This window comes from Salmo trutta, chromosome 6 (assembly GCF_901001165.1).
Source record: "Salmo trutta chromosome 6, fSalTru1.1, whole genome shotgun sequence".
Taxonomy (NCBI): domain Eukaryota; kingdom Metazoa; phylum Chordata; class Actinopteri; order Salmoniformes; family Salmonidae; genus Salmo; species Salmo trutta.
In genome coordinates, this window is record NC_042962.1 from 33,855,113 (window position 1) to 33,873,796 (window position 18,684).

Sequence of the window (18,684 nt, forward strand, 5' to 3'; positions counted from 1 at the left end):
ATCTGTATTTGAAATATTGCGAAAGGCCTGTTTTGGCAGCATGTCATTTTACAGCAGTGTAGCGGAGTGCCATTGAGCCCCCAAAATGCATTGCTCTTTACAGTACTGTATCGTAATATATAATTACAGTAGCTAACTGTACATTTGTTGCTGTAAATTTACAGCAATTTGTTACAGTGATGTGTGAGATGTATTATATACTTTTTTGTAACCTGCAACGATACAAGATTTAGGGGGATCATTTGTTCAAAACATTACAAACTACCTTTCATTTCTCATATCCTCTATTTCTTTCCTCTGCAATCCACCCCTTAGATAACACAGCCAGGATCCTGACTCGGAGGGCAGGATTCAGCCGGCGTGAGATGAATACCTACCTACTGCCCGTGGTGATCTCGGACAATGACTACCCTATCCAGAGCAGCACCAGCACTTTGACTGTGAATGTGTGTGCCTGCGACAGCCGGGGGAACATGCAGTCCTGCAACACTGAGGCTCTGCTGTCTGCCGGGCTGAGCACTGGAGCTCTGGTGGCTATCCTGCTCTGTGTCATTATCCTCTTGAGTAAGTATTACTATCAATTACACTGGTACAGACAGTCAACGGCTTTGTGTAGAGCCCATAAGGCTCTGTTCAAATGTAGTGAACTATAGGGAATATGGTGCCATTTGGGAGATGCCCAAATCAGAGTCAGAGCACTCAACTAGTCTTCTTAAGTCTAAACACACGGTAAAGTATAACCCACCTATCCAATTCACGTATTACAAAGTGGAAGCAATTATTATGGGCTGTGTTGGACTCTACCACAAATAACTATACTGCACTGTGCTGAACAGGTCTGTAGCCACAAAGTCCTTTGACAGCACTTAAATCCACTGTGCTACTTCTGTGACTCAACACCTTCTTCTTTGTGTGTATTCCTTTCATCATCATTCTTCAACTAAAGATAGTTGAATGTAGGACCACTCGCTGAGGCATACTTTGCTGGCTGCTTGTGTAAATACAGTGTGTTTCCTCATGAAAATGGTGCAGGGGGATGAAAGCTTTCATTAGTGGATATATCCACTTGACAAAAAGGTTTGTGTTTTTCCGTGCTAAAGTAGGTCACATGCTATTTCCTGACTTCCTGAAGCACCACTTCAGCCCCCTTTGTGAGCTAATGCAGTATTGTAAAAGCACACAGTGCAAAACTGCAAGTATGCATGTCATTTTCCACGGCAAAAAGCTAAAATATGTAGTGCTTATGTTCAAGGGTATATCAATAAGTAATGGCCAAAAAACTGACTTTGAACCTGGTACTGCACTTGGCCATGCATAACCCCAGTGCCACCAAAACAGCATCATATAGGAGGAGCCTATTTAAGATGTTAATCAATTCAATTATCCCATTAAAAGTCATGACAGTGACCTAACGGCAACATACATATCCACTGAGTTTTCTTTGTGTACTTCACTTCACATCGTGCCTAAGAACAGCCCTTAGCCCTGTGTTATACACAATATTACACAGGTTCTAATGTGCCTGAGTGTGTTTGCTAATCTTCCTCCTCGCGATACTGCAGAGACCCAGCTCATCTATTGATGTGTTCACCTCTTCATGTGTATGCTATCTTTCTTTCACAAACACCTGTTTCATGATCTCCACTTAACTAGAATCATGTTTGCATCCTCGCCTAGCAACTGATTCCTCGCTAGCAAATTAAGTATTGACATTTCTTCCACTGCATGCCTGTTCCTCCTCACAGTCTCCCTTCACTTGTCTGTCTCACACTGAAGAGAGCTCAACTGTAGCTCTGGCTTCTGGCTCACTCAGATTGGAAGCGCTGAAGGTTGAACCCCATGCTTGCCTTTTGAGCGAAATATCATGACATCTGCTCATTATCCAATGGTTCTCGCTTGAACCCCTATGACAGGCTGTCTAATTCACCTCTACTATGCCTCCGACAGACAGGCAGGCAGGCAGTAGGCACTGAGCTGGAACGGTTTGCCCTCCTGCTTCTCCTCCTCTTCGCCACCCCAAACCGCCCAAAACCACAGCATGGGTCAGTCAGAAAGGTCTGGTCACAGGGCCTCTAAAGAGCCCCTCCTGCAGAGAGAGCTTTATAATTAACACCTAGGTGGGAGGCAGGTAGAGCACTACAGCACCTGCTGAGAGGTGGAAAGAGGAAGAGGAGGAGGAGGGAGTAACACTGGCTGGCTGGAATTATTTTAGCTATTTTTGCTCCTTTTTCATGAAAATAATGAGCTGTACCCCACAAAAATCCCACACTCTCATAGCGCCACTCTCTGGATGCAAATTTCTGCTCATGCTGGCAAGTTTTGATTAAAAGTCCTGCTCAGAAATGAAAATATGGTAAGATGCATTTAATCATGTGTGTAAGTGTAGTCTGACTTGAGAGAGAAAAAAAGGAGGCACTCTTTCAAGTGCTACAGCTTTTCTACAGTGAATGTGAAGTTAAGTGGAAAAGAGAAAGAAAATCTTTTCTGCTGAATCTTTAATAAAAGGAGGTGAGTGCCCGCGGGCAGTGCAGCGGATTTATCACTGATAGCAAATACGTCTTTCTCTCTTCTGTGCATTTCTGAGTCTCCTTAATGCATGACACATGTATCGAAGCCCACTCCTCTCCCATCTCATACTCAAGTTCTTCTCACTCTTTGTTGTCTATAGTGATCGTGGTGCTGTTCGCTGCCCTGAGGAGGCAACAGAGGAAGAAGGAGCCTCTGATCATCTCCAAAGAGGATGTGAGAGACAACGTCGTCAGCTACAACGATGAAGGGGGCGGAGAGGAGGACACCCAGGCCTTTGATATTGGCACGCTGCGCAACCCAGAGGTGATGGACGCTAACAAGCTGCGCAGGGATATCATCCCAGAGATGCTATTTCCCTTCCAGAGGACATCACCTATAAAGGATAACGCCGACGTCAGAGAATTCATTCATGGGAGGCTCCATGAGAACGACTCGGACCCCACCGCGCCGCCCTACGACTCCCTGGCCACCTACGCCTATGAGGGGAGCGGCTCGCTAGCCGAGTCCCTCAGCTCCCTGGAGTCTGGATGTGTGGAGGGGGACCAGGAGTACGATTACCTCAGCAACTGGGGACCCCCGTTCAAAAAACTAGCAGATATGTATATAGGGAAGGACATGGTGAGAGAAACCTAGATCACAATTAGGCCTATACGAAAGCAGCTCATCATCAACGTCATGTCTCAATAATCTCTCTCTCACACTTTCCTGCCACTGATCCATTGATTCATATGAATGGTCAAGTAGATTTCAAGACTTGAACATTACACTCAATACTGGTGGTGACATTTCTCACAGTTTTACTGTTTTTGGTATAATCAGTAAAGATGCCTTTGAATTTTAGGAAATTTTGTGAACAATGGTGTGGACAATGTGTTTTGTAAATGAGGAAGGAGATAGTAGTCTTGTATACTATCAATGTTTAATGGGAAAACATATTCATGAAAAAAAGTAAAACAAAAAATAGCTTTTCCTGCAAATTACATTTGAAATAGATACATGTATGAACTGTTTTTCCATGATGGACATACTATATCCTATTCACTATCTTTGTTTGACAAACAATGTTCATGTGAATGGTTGATAAGGTTTATTCATCAAACTGTGGATCCATTTCATCATAGGTGTACAATGTAATAAGGACGTGTACGTTGTAGGGTAACTGTTACACACTGAATTCATGTTGTTTGAATGCCAAGTCATATTGTTTTATATTTATATTTTTATACTTATTTTATTAATAAAAATAAATAAAAAAACACTTCACTTTTTCCCTATTTTTCCATAGATAAGTGCAAAGTTCATGCCTTGGCCTCTATAAAATATACAATGATACATCATATCAGTGGAATTTGGTAGCATCGCTGTTCAGCAGATGATGCATATTGTAAATCTTACACGGCCACATCTGAACTACAGGAAACTGTACGTGAGCTACAACCAGTGGTGATTTTAGCATGTAAATCTTGGTGTGGCAAAAAAAATATATATAATGTTGGATGCATGCCAGCAAAACCACTACACAACACAGCACTAAACAATACATTAATTGCACTATAACGGTGACAAATGGTGCCCACAAACTGTTAGGGCCTACATAAAGCTGTCCCAACAGCACTCCCAACACCTTACAACTGCTACACCTGGCTATAAGCGGAGACTTGTCTGGCAGCGAAACAGTTCATTCATCCTCATTTACTGCCTTTTAAAAAAACATAGCTGATATGGCTGACTTGCTTAAACAAATGTGGTTTCTACTGACAATTGAGATGTACAAACTATGGCATAAGGGGACGACAAGCGGATAAGAGGCAATCTGTAATTTCGATTAAGACTTTAATGAGCGTGCGACGACGGACAAGGTCAATATAACTATTTGTTCAGCACTTTTGAATGTACAGCGACAGCATTCAGAACATGGGCCATTCTTACAGTGTACTCCCTGTACTCCCTGTACAGTCGTGGCCAAAAGTTTTGAGAATGACAAATATTAATTTCCACAAAGTTTGCACAAAACACGTAGCACAGGCTGAGACAACGCATAGGTACTCACACGACCAACGGACATGGGAACAATAATTGACAACCCAATTGGGGAAACAAAGGGCACATTTATACAAACACAACCAGTGAGGAATTGGAACCAGGTGTACGTAATGACAGTTCAGTGCAGCCTAGAAGGCCGGTGACGTCGACCTCCGGAAATGGTGAACAAAATGAGCAGCAGTACCGGGGGGATCAGTGACAACTGATTCCTTCCAAACCAGTCATTGTTGAATTTGCAATTTCCAACTTGTTGGGTAATGTTTATGTCCAATGGCCGATGAGCACCGATACGTTTTATCTATAATTTCTCTTTATTATTTATCTTCCTATGAGAAGGATTAAAAAGGATATGCCAGTAGATTGTCGATTTGATTCATGATGATGACTGCTAGCTAAGATTTTGAAAGTAAGATGTTTACATCTCCAATCAAAGCTACTGTACATACAACGGATTTGATGCCATTTTATCTGTTGCCAATGATCTTGAGCCTTCTTGGAATGACTCTTCTAATGTAACTCTATGGCAGGACCCAAAGGGCTTAAATGTTTGATGTCTACTCTTACTAAGGACTTAGACTTGTGACGTAGTATCCCCATGAGTGACCGAACACTGAGCCAATCACAGGGCAATGCTCCTATTTTCTGCTGGCTTGCCCCACCACCACAGAAAGCACTGAGCTAGGCTGAAACACCTGCATTTTGGAGCTGCCTTACTCAAGAAAACAAAAAAAAGAGACCATGTTTGCATGCTGCTTTATTAACTCAATTATATATATATTTTAATATTGTGACACGCATTAATGACAAAATAACATACAAAATAGGCAGGATCCCCCCCACATTTTTTTTATATATAATTTATAAGAGCTATTTTTTGTGTTGCTAACAATGTGGGGCTCAAACCAGGTGGGGCTCTGCTAGGGAGGCATTTTATAAGATGATCAACAGCTCTTGACTCTCCATTTGTGGACATATTTTCTCTTGTTGAATTAGTTCTCTTTTCCCCCATCCAATTTATTACATTCCAGTTATCTTTCTCTCTCTTCCCTCTGAGGTTACACACAACATTAACTTCCTACTTGTTTAGTCCAAGCACAATTATGGATAATGTTGCTGTATGCATATTTTGAAACGAGTGGAATCAAATCCAATATAGCAAATGGCTGTGTCCCAAAATGGCACCCTATTCCCTCATGGTGGGTAAACTCTCAAAGGGTTCCAAAGGGGTTATTTGACTGTCCCCATAGGAGAACCCTTTTTGGTTCATGGTAGAACCCTTTTTGATTCCAGGTAGAACCCTTTCGGGTTCCATGTAGAACCCTCTGTGGAAAGGGTTTTACATGGAACCAAAAAGGGTTCTTCAAACTGTTCTCCTATGGGGACAGCCAAATAACCCTTTTAGGTTCTAGATAGCACCTTTTTTCTAAGAGGACACAGACAATGCAGAGTACTCAGATTTACAACCATAAATCAGGAGTTTAACTAAATATATAATCTACTTACCGCACAAGCCACAGTCCAAGCCGCCGTCCAAGCCGCCGTCCAAGCCGCCGTCCAAGCCGCAGTCCAAACTTTGAAGTATAGCTGTGGGGTTGGTCATGATTAGTTTTACAATATAATAATGTTTTATCTCTTTGAAGTGCCGTTCCTTATGGAAATACAACATGGTTACTCATGAAGTCTCCATGGTTAGCTAACATCTCATCATTCTCATGCTAATACTAATAGATTGGTGTCTTGATTTATGATAGACACACTGACTACTATGGACAATGTCGGAATCTATGGCAGTAATAGTACACAGTCATTTACCAGATGATTTTATCCAAACTGACTGACTGTAAATATCACACCCCTTTCCACAGTGAGTAAAAATCAAGTAACATTCTACCTTTCCTTTTTAATTGAATTGATGCCTTATCCAGGAATATACTACATATGTAGAAAAACATTATGTCATTATTAGAGCCACCCAAGACATTTGGTTAAAAGCACAAGCGGAGCTGTAGTTTCAGAACAAAGAGGGGGACTTCCTGACTCTACTGAGAGACCCGACCAATACTACAGTATGCCTTTCTGAATAATGCATTTGTGCAGAGAGACAAGCCAAGGTGACTGCAAAGACATGCCACTGTCACTGGCCATTACCTTTAGACTTGGATTGCATCCCAAATGGCACCCTATTCCCTATATAATGTACTATATCTGGTCAAAAGTAGTGTACTATAAAAGGAATAAGGTGCCATTTTGGACACAAGGGCGGTAATATGGCGCACTATGAATCGTCCATGTCGTTTGTAGCCCAAAATTCTGCATTAATATTCCAAGCACCACGTCAGTAATATGCAACATTAGTTATGGTGTGATATCAATGCTGCGAAGTGGGAAAGACCTATATCTAAGGTCAATGTATTTTCCATTATATTTAGTGAGGTAGTCTGATTATAAGTTTTATGTGTAGCAGCTAGCCTAGTCAGCACAGTGAAGTCACACTTTACCAGTCTATGACGTTTGGATGCTGACGTAATAGAGGCCTATGGGTTGTTCTTGAATTGCGGAGGCATTTTCAGTCCTTCACCTTAGGAACCATGAAAAACACTTTAAAATGAAAAATAGTTACACATCATACATTCAACTGTTTATCATTGATACAACATAATCCAATAATTTAAAGTGCAAAACGTTATGCATTGTTTAAAATTGTCTTGTCCCAGTAGTGACTGAGTAGAGTTGCAGTGACATGTTTTGGGGATTTAGAGATATCTATCTATTATTTTGAACACTAGAAAGTAAACAAGAGTATTTCATATATAGTATAGATCAATAAAAAACAAAGAAGGCTTTTAAAATACCTACTTTTTCTTTACAAATATAAAATGTGTCTCTCAGTTTTATGTCATTGGTGTTACCACCTTGAAAATCATCCATTACAAAGATACACAAGGAGCTTGAGCATTCCCTCCAGTGGCAAACTGTTACTGGGGGAGGGGTCTATATTAAATACAATTATTGCCTAATTGCACCCTTTTAGTTTGTCATACATTTTAGGATTCCATTTATCATTTGGGGTTTCTAAATCCAAGTGTCACTTGGTGTTACTCAATGTTAATAAAGGGAAATTACATTGTGAGAAAAATGATTAATTATATATGTTTAATGGGTTAATGACCTTAGCTTTGAGAATATGTGGCCTCTATTTCCAAAAACCTAAATTTACCTGAAATGTATCATTGATGTGACCATCATTGGTGTTACTACTCCTACTGGTGGCACAATGTTATCATAATGGTAAAAAGGTCATTAAGCTACCATATTAGTTCAGTTAGAATGGGAAGATGCATTTAAATTTGACAAAATCTAGGAAAAATGTGCTAAACATTTTTTCTTTATTTGTTGCCATACCCAAATGCCACCACAATTCAATAACTTTCTAAAGGTACTGTATGTACTGTAATAAGCCATAAGGTTTCATAAATATGTTTCCTAAACAGCATGAACATACATTTTTTTATATATAATAGGGATTCAATCAAATGCACGTATATTAAGCTACCTTCAAAAGTAAAGTGCAATGTCCTTGTCTATAAAGTGTCTTTGATGGATTTCCAGCCTTAGAGTTGGTAATGCTTGCATTTGTCCATGTTCATTTTTGCTACTGTGGTACAGCGAAGGATACAACACTATTTGATGACATGTCAATGCTAGATAATAGGGATGATAAGTGACTAAAGACACAACAGGCTGTCACCTTGAATTACCATAGCTCTGACAAATCAATTGTAAATTTCGGTGTTCCTCAAGGTTCCGTTCTAGGACCACTATTGTTTTCACTATATATTTTACCTCTTGGGGATGTCATTCGAAAACATAATGTTAAATTTCACTGCTATGCGGACGACACACAGCTGTACATTTCAATGAAACATGGTGAAGCCCCAAAATTGCTCTCGCTAGAAGCCTGTGTTTCAGACATAAGGAAGTGGATGGCTGCAAATTTTCTACTTTTAAACTCGGACAAAACAGAGATGCTTGTCCTAGGTCCCAAGAAACAAAGAGATCTTCTGTTGAATCTGACAATTAATCTGGATGGTTGTACAGTCGTCTCAAATAAAACTGTGAAGGACCTCGGCGTTACTCTGGACCCTGATCTCTCTTTTGAAGAACATATCAAGACTGCTTCAAGGACAGCTTTTTTCCATCTACGTAACATTGCAAAAATCAGAAACTTTCTGTCCAAAAATGACGCAGAAAAATTAATCCATGCTTTTGTTACTTCTAGGCTCGACTACTGCAATGCTCTACTTTCCGGCTACCCGGATAAAGCACTAAACAAACTTCAGTTAGTGCTAAATACGGCTGCTAGAATCCTGACTAGAACCAAAAAATTTGATCATATTACTCCAGTGCTAGCTTCCCTACACTGGCTTCCTGTTAAGGCAAGGGCTGATTTCAAGGTTTTACTGCTAACCTACAAAGCATTACATGGGCTTGCTCCTACCTATCTTTCCGATTTGGTCCTGCCGTACATACCTACACGTACGCTACGGTCACAAGACGCAGGCCTCCTAATTGTCCCTAGAATTTCTAAGCAAACGGCTGGAGGTAGGGCTTTCTCCTATAGAGCTCCATTTTTATGGAATGGTCTGCCTACCCATGTGAGAGACGCAGACTCAGTCTCAACCTTTAAGTCTTTACTGAAGACTTATCTCTTCAGTAGGTCCTATGATTAAGTATAGTCTGGCCCAGGAGTGTGAAGGTGAACGGAAAGGCTGGAGCAACGAACCGCCCTTGCTGTCTCTGCCTTGTCGGTTCCCCTCTTCCCACTGGGATTCTCTGCCTCTAACCCTTTTACAGGGGCTGAGTCACTGACTTACTGGTGTTCTTCCATGCCGTCCATGGGAGGGGTGCGTCACTTGAGTAGGTTGAGCCACTGACGTGGTCTTCCTGTCTGGGTTGGCGCCCCCCCCTTGGGTTGTGCCGTGGCGGACATCTTTGTGGGCTATACTCGGCCTTGTCTTCGGACGGTAAGTTGGTGGTTGTAGATATCCCTCTAGTGGTGTGGGGGCTGTGCTTTGGCAAAGTGGGTGGGGTTATATCCGGCCTGTTTGGCCCTGTCCGGGGGTATCATCGGATGGGGCCACAGTGTCTTCTGATCCCTCCTGTCTCAGCCTCCAGTATTTATGCTGCAGTAGTTTATGTGTCGGGGGGCTAGGGTCAGTCTGTTACATCTGGAGTATTCTCTTGTCTTATCCGGTGTCCTGTGTGAATGTAAATATGCTCTCTCTAATTCTCTTTCTTTCTTTCTCTCGGAGGACCTGAGCCCTAGGACTACCTGGCATGATGACTCCTTGCTGTCCCCAGTCCACCTGGCCATGCTGCTGCTCCAGTTTCAACTGTTCTGCCTGCGGCTACGGAACCCTGACCTGTTCACCGGACGTGCTTGTTGCACCCTCGACAATTACTATGATTATTATTATTTGACCATGCTGGTCATTTACGAACATTTTAACATCTTGACTATGTTCTGTTATAATATCCACCCGGCACAGCCAGAAGAGGACTGGCCACCCCTCATAGCCTGGTTCCTCTCTAGGTTTCTTCCTAGGTTTTTGGCCTTTCTCAGGAGTTTTTCCTAGGGAGTTTTTCCCAGCCACCGTGCTTCTTTCACATGCATTGCTTGCTGTTTGGGGTTTTAGGCTGGGTTTCTGTACAGCACTTTGAGATTTCAGCTGATGTACGAAGGGCTATATAAATAAATTTGATTTGAATTTGATTTGATATTATTAAAATGTACCTTTCACAGTAAAAAAGAGAAGCATGTCCTCAATGAGAGGTGGTAATAATTGAATCTGCATCCCAAATGGGTGCTGGTCAAAACAGTACACCAAATAGGGAATTGGATGCCATTTGTGATGCAGTCTTAATCAGAGTATAAATGGTGCATCAAGCATTGGGTTCACATGGCTTGCTCATCCGAGAGCAATAACCCATGTGGTGCACTGAACTGTGGGAAACAGAGTTGCTAAGTCTGTGTCCCAAACGGATCCCTATTCCCTATATGAAGAGTTTAATTCCAAAACGCTATATATCCATTTTCAGAATTATTGGTAAATTAGCCTTTATTGTTTAAAGAAATTATTAAAGACATTGGTGTATTTTTCACTATCAAATTTTTTAAGTGTAACCTTTATTTTACTAGTTAATAACAAATTCTTATTTACAATGGCCTACTGTGGAACAGTGGGTTAACTGACTTGTTCATGGGCAGAAAGACAGAGTTTTACCTTGTCAGCTCAGGGATTTGATCCAGCAACCTTTGGGTTACTGGCCCAACACTCTAACCACTAGGCTATCTGCCACCCCCCAATCATGGTATGGGGGTTGTTCAATGACAGACATGTATTAGATTAAAATGTACAACTTGATGGTTTCATTTCAGAGAGACAAATAATCATGTTTTTGTCTAAATGCGATACATCCGCCCCACTTTTAGAAAAAAAAGTAATACTGCTAGGTTTTACAACTTCAAATGTAAAAAAACAACTACATGTTTTATTTAGATCTGTACAAATGATACATTTGTGACATCAATATTATTCAATACAGTAGTATGAGATCTGCATGTAAAACATTTACATTTGACATTTTAGTCATTTAGCAGATGCTCTTATCCAGAGCGACTCAGAGCGATACATTCATCTTACTATACAGTAGCTAGGTGAAATAACCACATATCAGTCAAATATACAGGATACAAACATTTTATTCCAGCTAAACAATGGATATAATAGCGTTTTGCTAAACAAAAAAGATCATACAGCTAAAACCTGAATTAAAAATCTGAGAACAGTAATATTTTACACCACACATGAAGGTACCCATAAGCAACAATTTCAGATGAAAAACACAAATGTGAAAAATCTGTGGATATAGCGTATTGATATAAACTCTTCATATAATGCACTACTTTTTAACAGGGCCCATAGGGGATTTGACCACTGCATAGGGGATAGGGTGCTGTTTCAGACGCACATTAAAACACCACAGAGGGAAAGAACTCACATATTCCACCTCCCTCCCTCACATGTGGCAGCTTGTGAGTACTTATGTTATGTATATCCTGTTTGCATGTCATATGGAATAATACATGGCAGATATCTTATTATGGTGAGAGGATTCCCAGGGTAAGCAAATGCTCTACTGCTCACAGTGCACTTTAAGTGCAAAGCGGCAGATGACAATCGCTGATCTTTTTTTCCCCACACTTTAACTTCCTCAGATGTGACAAGCATTTGGATGTAACAAATTGCTTTCTAGCCCGAGGCCATTGTGGCTTCTGATGTCTTGTCAAGTCACCATCTTCAGAATGGTTCAGAATTGTGTCTCTAATGTTAGCATTATTTTGTGCCACTAGATCCACTAGTGTGTGTGTGTGTGTGTGTGTGTGTGTGTTTTGGGAGTATAGTTTCACAACATCGGTTTTGTAACACCCCATCGATTGACTCTCTATGACTTTAAAATCTCTCATGTCTTGAAATAGTCACATCAGCAACTCTGAGAAAGGTCTCTCAGATATGATAGAAGATAACTTAGTACTGTCTTCCTCACATGGGATCCTCCCCTGTTTTATTCTCATAGTTTGAACATACACTACTCTATGCAGCGTAAATAATTGCCCGCAAGCACGTTGAAGCAACTACATCCAAAACTTTCTTTATTTGGGATGTTATTGTACCCCCTGTGAAGCAGACGAGAAGAAGCGAGAAGCGGGTTGCATGTCAAGTTGTATAATACATTATATTTTTTATGATGCATCAGGTTTGAAAATGGCAGAAGGGAATCATTTTTCTGACTCAGGCATGGACTGCTAGGCCATAGTGATCAATAATTCAGGTGAAGTATTGGCATGTGGATGGGATGTGACAGGCTGGGGCAGGGAATCCAGACCACCTGAGACATGGTGGGGTCCTGGAGGAGTGGGAATGGCTCTCCTGTCACAGTGGATGCATCCCAAATGACACCTATTCCGTATTTAGTGCACTACATTTGACCAGGGCCCTGGTAGAAAGTAGTGCACTGTATAGCGAATATGGTGTCATTTGGGACGCAGTTCTGTGTCCCCTGTTTAAAGGTTGAACTCACACTTGAGTGGAACTAAGCTGTGCGTCCGGCGAAGCGTCTGGGCGGAGGACGGTAACGATTAATCAAGTGAGTCATCATGGAAGCCAGTGGCCCCAGAAGACGCAATACTCATCTTTTAATAAAGAAAATACATTTCCTAAAGGGGCCGGGGTTTTAGTCATTGGAAATGTTAAGTAATGGGTTTTTCTGATGATGGTTGATTTTTAGAAGGAGCCATCACTGCAAGAGTAAGTGTTTGGTTTACAAGGAAGGGGACATTGTTGCAAGCATGGGGCACAGGCATCAGCTATCAGATTGGTGGATAGTCCATTCTCGCCTCATAGCATTTTACATTGCCTATGGTTTTCAATTTTCTGTGAATAAACAACTTGACTTGTCTATTTGCAGCTCGGAGGTTGGTCCTCAATTCTTTCCATTTGTAAACTGTCACATTTTAGGGATATGGCTAACCTAACATAGCAGGAGTAAAAGAAAACACCTGAGTGGAGTTCCCACATCTGTTTTTTCAGCGGAAAAGGAATCTACTGTAGGTTGAATTAGCTACATCCCTGAAAACCATATACATCCGGTTGTTGGCAACTCTGCTAAGACTAGGATATAGCAGACTACTAAAGCAGATATATATTGGTTAGGCCTACAGCTCCCCCTCTAAACTTAACAGTGCCTTCAGTCTTTTTCACTTCATAAAAGCAAGCCCATGACACAGCTAAGCCAATTTTCTAAGACCCAGGTTTGCACAGTCAGGATGAAGATACTCAAAGTGTCTTGATGAAAAACAGCCCCGGCAATCCACCTTCTGGATTTTATGGTGTGAAAAAGTTGAAGACTGAATCTGTGCCAAGACAGGATACACCATGGAGAACATACTGAGCATCATCAACTTGAACTCTAATCTAACTCTCTATGGAGCACCATAGGCCTAGTTATAACTGTAAGAAGGTTCTTGCAAATGTAAGTAGGTTAAACTCTAATAGCGCTTTGTTTCCTTAATCCCCCCCCAAAAAACAGAGATAGGATCACAACCATATACTGTACAACTGGATTAAGAATACATACATTATTTTAGGATTTGAAGCACTTTGTTTACTGAAAAGTACTATACAAATACAGTTATTATTATTATTAATAGTAATATTATTATCGAGACTGAAGGCCTAGCTCTCAAGGGTAAATAATTGCATGTATTTACAGTATGTTCAACTGTATGGTGCTTTGTAACAGGTAAAAACAAAAATGTCTAAATCATAAACAGTATACATACATACATACATACATACATACATACATACATACATACATACATACATACATACATACATACATACATACATACAGGGGAGAATTTATCACACATCAACCACTACTGTACCCAGGGATAGGCAAAAATTGACAAAATACAATTTCAAAATACCATGAAGATCAATGTATAAAAATAAACTACAGAATACATGATTTTGAAATGTATTAAAATACATGTATTTTAAAATATAGAAATTAATTTGCAAGTAGCCGGCATAAACAGCAACAACACTCTCAATAAAGGTTTCAGAAATGTTTCACTTGCTATGACTGTGATATGTTGTCTTGAATGCACCGGTTGTACGTCACTCTGGATAAAAGTGTCTGCTAAATGACCAAAATGTAAATGTACAGCGCATTTGGAATGTATTCAGACGCCTTCACTTTTTCCACATTTGTGACCACATTCAGGAAACTAGGCGTATGTCGCAAATCACAACTTCACAGGAGAGCCGTTTGAACGTATATATATTTTTTTATCATAATGCGTTTTTTGTCAGAACAGCCTTCTCAAACATGTTATCTTTCATGTGCCTTATTAACAAACGTGTATGCCATCTGTAAATACGAATACAATTGTTAAATTACGAGCCTTGTTGGTTAAGCCACAGAAAAAGTTGGCAAACTTCTCACTAGCCATGATTGGATGAGATATTGAGTGGGCTGGACATGCCGAGAGAGGAGTTCGGATTGGTCTGCCATATTCAAGGCTTCTGTCTATTTGAGCTCGTCAGTCTGTGTTGGTAATCCTGTTAAACGCTGCTGTTTTTAATGTATTGTATAGTGGAGCTGCGTAATTGTTGCTCTCCACTTTCTGGAGGATCAAGTTTTGAAATCAGTGGAATTAGAGTATGATAGCTAAAGAGATTAATAAAATACCTGTCTCTGCATTACATCTTCAAACTAAGGGCAACCGTGGTATGGCATTCCTGACAGGGAGACGCGTCCATCATGCATAAGATGTACACAGGTAAGATAGCTAGCTACATTTTCAGATATTACACATTTATTATTTTGACAGAAAGCTAGCTATTTAACGTTAGCTGGCTGGCTCCCTAGCTGACATTATTATTTGTTTCTGTCACAGTATCCACAGAAAATGGTGCCCCTCCTCTGCCGGGCGGTGCTCGGCGGTCATCGTCGCCGGTCTACTAGCTGCCGCCGATCTGTGTTTCTGTGTTCATTGTGTTTTGTCTGTCTAGGTCCGCACTTGTTTTCGTTTCTGTCATTAGTGGGGGGGTATTTAGTCTGTTCTTTGGGGTTGTGTGTTGTGCGGGATTGTTGGTTTGTCAGCGTGTTTACGCTGTGGCCGTGTCTTCTCTATCGTTTTTTTATTGGAGGATTTATTTTCTCGCCGGGCTGAGCCCCGTGCGTGATTTTCCCTTTGTGGATTACCTGTTTCCCTTTTGGGTATTGTGCACTCCCAGTGCCTTTTTGATCACCTAGTGTTTGGGTGTGAATAAACTTCGAACTACTGGACAATATTTCCTGCATTTGACTCTGCTCCTTCCTCCTGCCCTAAGTACCTGTGACAGAATCCTGCACCACAAATTATTAAGGAGTCAGCTGGACCCGAAGCACCTTCAGTAGCTGAGCAGGTGTCGCAGCACGCCAGCCTCCTCCACCGCCTGGGCTCGGCGATGGACCAAGTACTGACCCGACTGGAGAGCTGGGCGAGAGGTACTTCCTCCACCAGACCAGCTCCAGTAGCTCAGCTGGCGCCCCTACCGACACCCCCTGAAGTGGGCTCGAGTGGGATTCGGATTACGCCACCGAGGGAACTTGATGGGACGGCCGCTGGGTGTAAGGGGTTCTTACTCCAGATCGAACTGTACCTGGCGACCGTCCGCCCCTCTCCCTCCGACGAGGAGAAAGTGAGGGTCCTCGTCTCCTGTCTTACGGGTAGAGCCCTGGAATGGGCCAACGCGGTTTGGGAGGGCCCAGATTCGGCTCGGGGCGACTACCCGGAGTTCACCCGTTGCTTCCCGGGCGGTATTCAATCATCCCCTGGAGGGAAAGGCGGCGGGTGAGCGACTGTTTCATTTGAGACAGGGGGCGAGGAGCGCTCAGGACTTCGCCTTGGAGTTCTGGACTCTCGCCGCGGGATCGGGGTGGAATGAGTGGGCCCTGATGGATCACTATCACTGCAGTCTAAATGAGGATGTCCGTCGGGAGCTGGCTTGTAGGGACCACGCCATCACCCTCGACCAGCTGGTGGATTTATCCATTAGGCTGGACCACCTGCTGGCTACCCGGGGACATTCTAGTCGGGGTCTGTTCATTCCACCTCCCAGCCCTCCTGCTCCACTGCCCATGGAGATAGGAGGAGCTGCTCTGAGGAAGAACGGAGGGGGGGCCTCTTCTGCACCCACTGTGGATGCAGAAGACACACTGCAGACCGGTGCTGGAAGGGTCCACCCAGGACTCCGGAGGGCAGGCAGAGCACTACATCGACCCCCCCAGGTGAGTCAGCACCAGACACACCCAGAGCCCCTGTCGACCACATGTACACTTCCGTTTGTTTTCCCGATTTTTCCCCTCACTCCCAGTATAAGGCACTAGTCGATTCAGGTGCAGCTGGGAGTTTTATGGACCGTGGGGTCGCTACTAGGTTAGGGATTCCCCTGGTTCAGCTGGACCACCCCTTCCCTGTGCACGCCCTAGATAGTCGACCGCTAGGGTCCGGCCAAGTGGGGGAGGTTACTGTGCCACTGGTTATGACGACGTGGGGGGGTCATGTGGAACGTATCAGCCTATACCTCATCGACTCCCCGGCGTTTCCGGTGGTACTGGGACTCCCCTGGCTAGCCACTCACAACCCTCAGATTTCTTGGAGACAGAGGACTCTTAACCTACTCAACAGCCAGTTGAATCCCGTGGCGCATTATTCAAATACCTTAGAAATGCTATTACTTCAAATTCTCAAACATATGACTATTTATCACCATTTTAAAGACAAGACTCGTTAATCTAACCACACTGTCCGATTTCAAAAAGGCTTTACAGCGAAAGCAAAACATTAGATTATGTCAGCAGAGTACCCAGCCAGAAATAATCAGACACCCATTTTTCAAGCTAGCATATAATGTCACAAAAAACAAAACCACAGCTAAATGCAGCACTAACCTTTGATGATCTTCATCAGATGACAACCCTAGGACATTATGTTATACAATGCATGCATGTTTTGTTCAATCAAGTTCATATTTATATCAAAACCCAGCTTTTTTACATTAGCATGTGACGTTCAGAACTAGCATACCCACCGAAAACTTCCGGTGAATTTACTAAATTACTCACAATAAACGTTCACAAAAAACATAACAATTATTTTAAGAATTATAGATACAGAACTTCTTTATGCAATCGCCATGTCCGATTTTAAAATAGCTTTTCGGTGAAAGCACATTTTGCAATATTCTGACTAGATAGCCCAGCCATCACGGGCTAGCCTATTTAGACAACCAGCAAGTTTAGCACTCACCAAAGTCAGATTTACTATAAGAAAAATTTTATTACCTTTGCTGTCTTCGTCAGAATGCACTCCCAGGACTTCTACTTCAATAACAAATGTTGGTTTGGTCCCAAATAATACATAGTTATGTTCAAACAGCGGCGTTTTGTTCGTGCGTTCAAGACACTATCCGAAGGGTAAATAAGGGATACAAGCATTGTGCATTTCGTGACAAAAAAATTCTAAATATTCCATTACCGTACTTCGAAGCATGTCAACCGCTGTTTGAAATCAATTTTTATTCCACTTTTCTCGTAAAAAAGCGATAATATTCCGACTGGCAAAGCCTGTTTACATTCAACGAGAGAAAAAGTAAAAGCATGCTATCCCCTCATGCACGAGCCTCGTCTAATGGCCCTCTGATAGAGCACTTGCCAAACGCGCTAGTGTGTTTCAGCCTGGGCCTTGAATTACGTCATTCAGCTTTTTCCCGGGTTCTGAGAGCCTATGGGAGCCGTAGGAAGTGTCACGTTACAGCAAAGATCCTCAGTCTTCAATAAAAAGAGCCAAGATGAACAGCAACTTGTCAGACAGGCCACTTCCTGGTCAGAATCTTCTCAGGTTTTTGCCTGCCATATGAGTTCTGTTATACTCACAGACACCATTCAAACAGTTTTAGAAGCTTTAGGGTGTTTTCTATCCAAAGCCAATAATTATACGCATATTCTAGTTACTGGGCAGGAGTAGTAACCAGATTAAATCGGGTACGTTTTCTATCCGGCCGTGTAAATACTGTCCCCTATCCCCAACGAGAGTCTTGTCTTTAAAATGGTGTAAAATAGTCATATGTTTGAGAAATTGAAGTAATAGCATTTATAAGGTATTTGAATATCGCGCCACGGGATTCCACTGGCTGTTACGTAGGTGGGACGATTTCGTCCCACATACCCTAGAGAGGTTAAATGGCTACAAGACAAGGCAAGCGTCCCACCTAGCACATAGAGGTTAAGTTTGCCTTGAATTCTAAATAAATCCCAGACGGTGTCACTAGCAAAGCACCCCCACACCATAAAACCTCCTCCTCCATGCTTTATGGTGGGAAATACACATGCAGAGATCATCCATTCACCCACACCGTGTCTCACAAACACACGCCGGTTGTGACCAAAAATCTTCTAATGGTACTCCAGACCACCAAAGGACAGATTTCCACCTGT

The 18,684-nt window shown here is 42.2% G+C and overlaps 1 protein-coding gene across 2 annotated transcripts in view; it reads left to right on the plus strand.

Moving 5' to 3' along the window:
• Positions 1 to 3,785, plus strand: part of LOC115195868 (cadherin-10) — a 43,933-nt gene extending 40,148 nt beyond the window's left edge. For both annotated transcript variants that reach the window (XM_029756186.1, XM_029756187.1), the window contains 2 exons: positions 316 to 564; positions 2,669 to 3,785. In XM_029756186.1, the coding sequence (XP_029612046.1) occupies positions 316 to 564; positions 2,669 to 3,162 (743 nt within the window). In that variant the 3' untranslated portion in view covers positions 3,163 to 3,785. The remainder of the gene's footprint in view (positions 1 to 315; positions 565 to 2,668) is intronic.
• Positions 3,786 to 18,684: the final 14,899 nt, after the last annotated feature.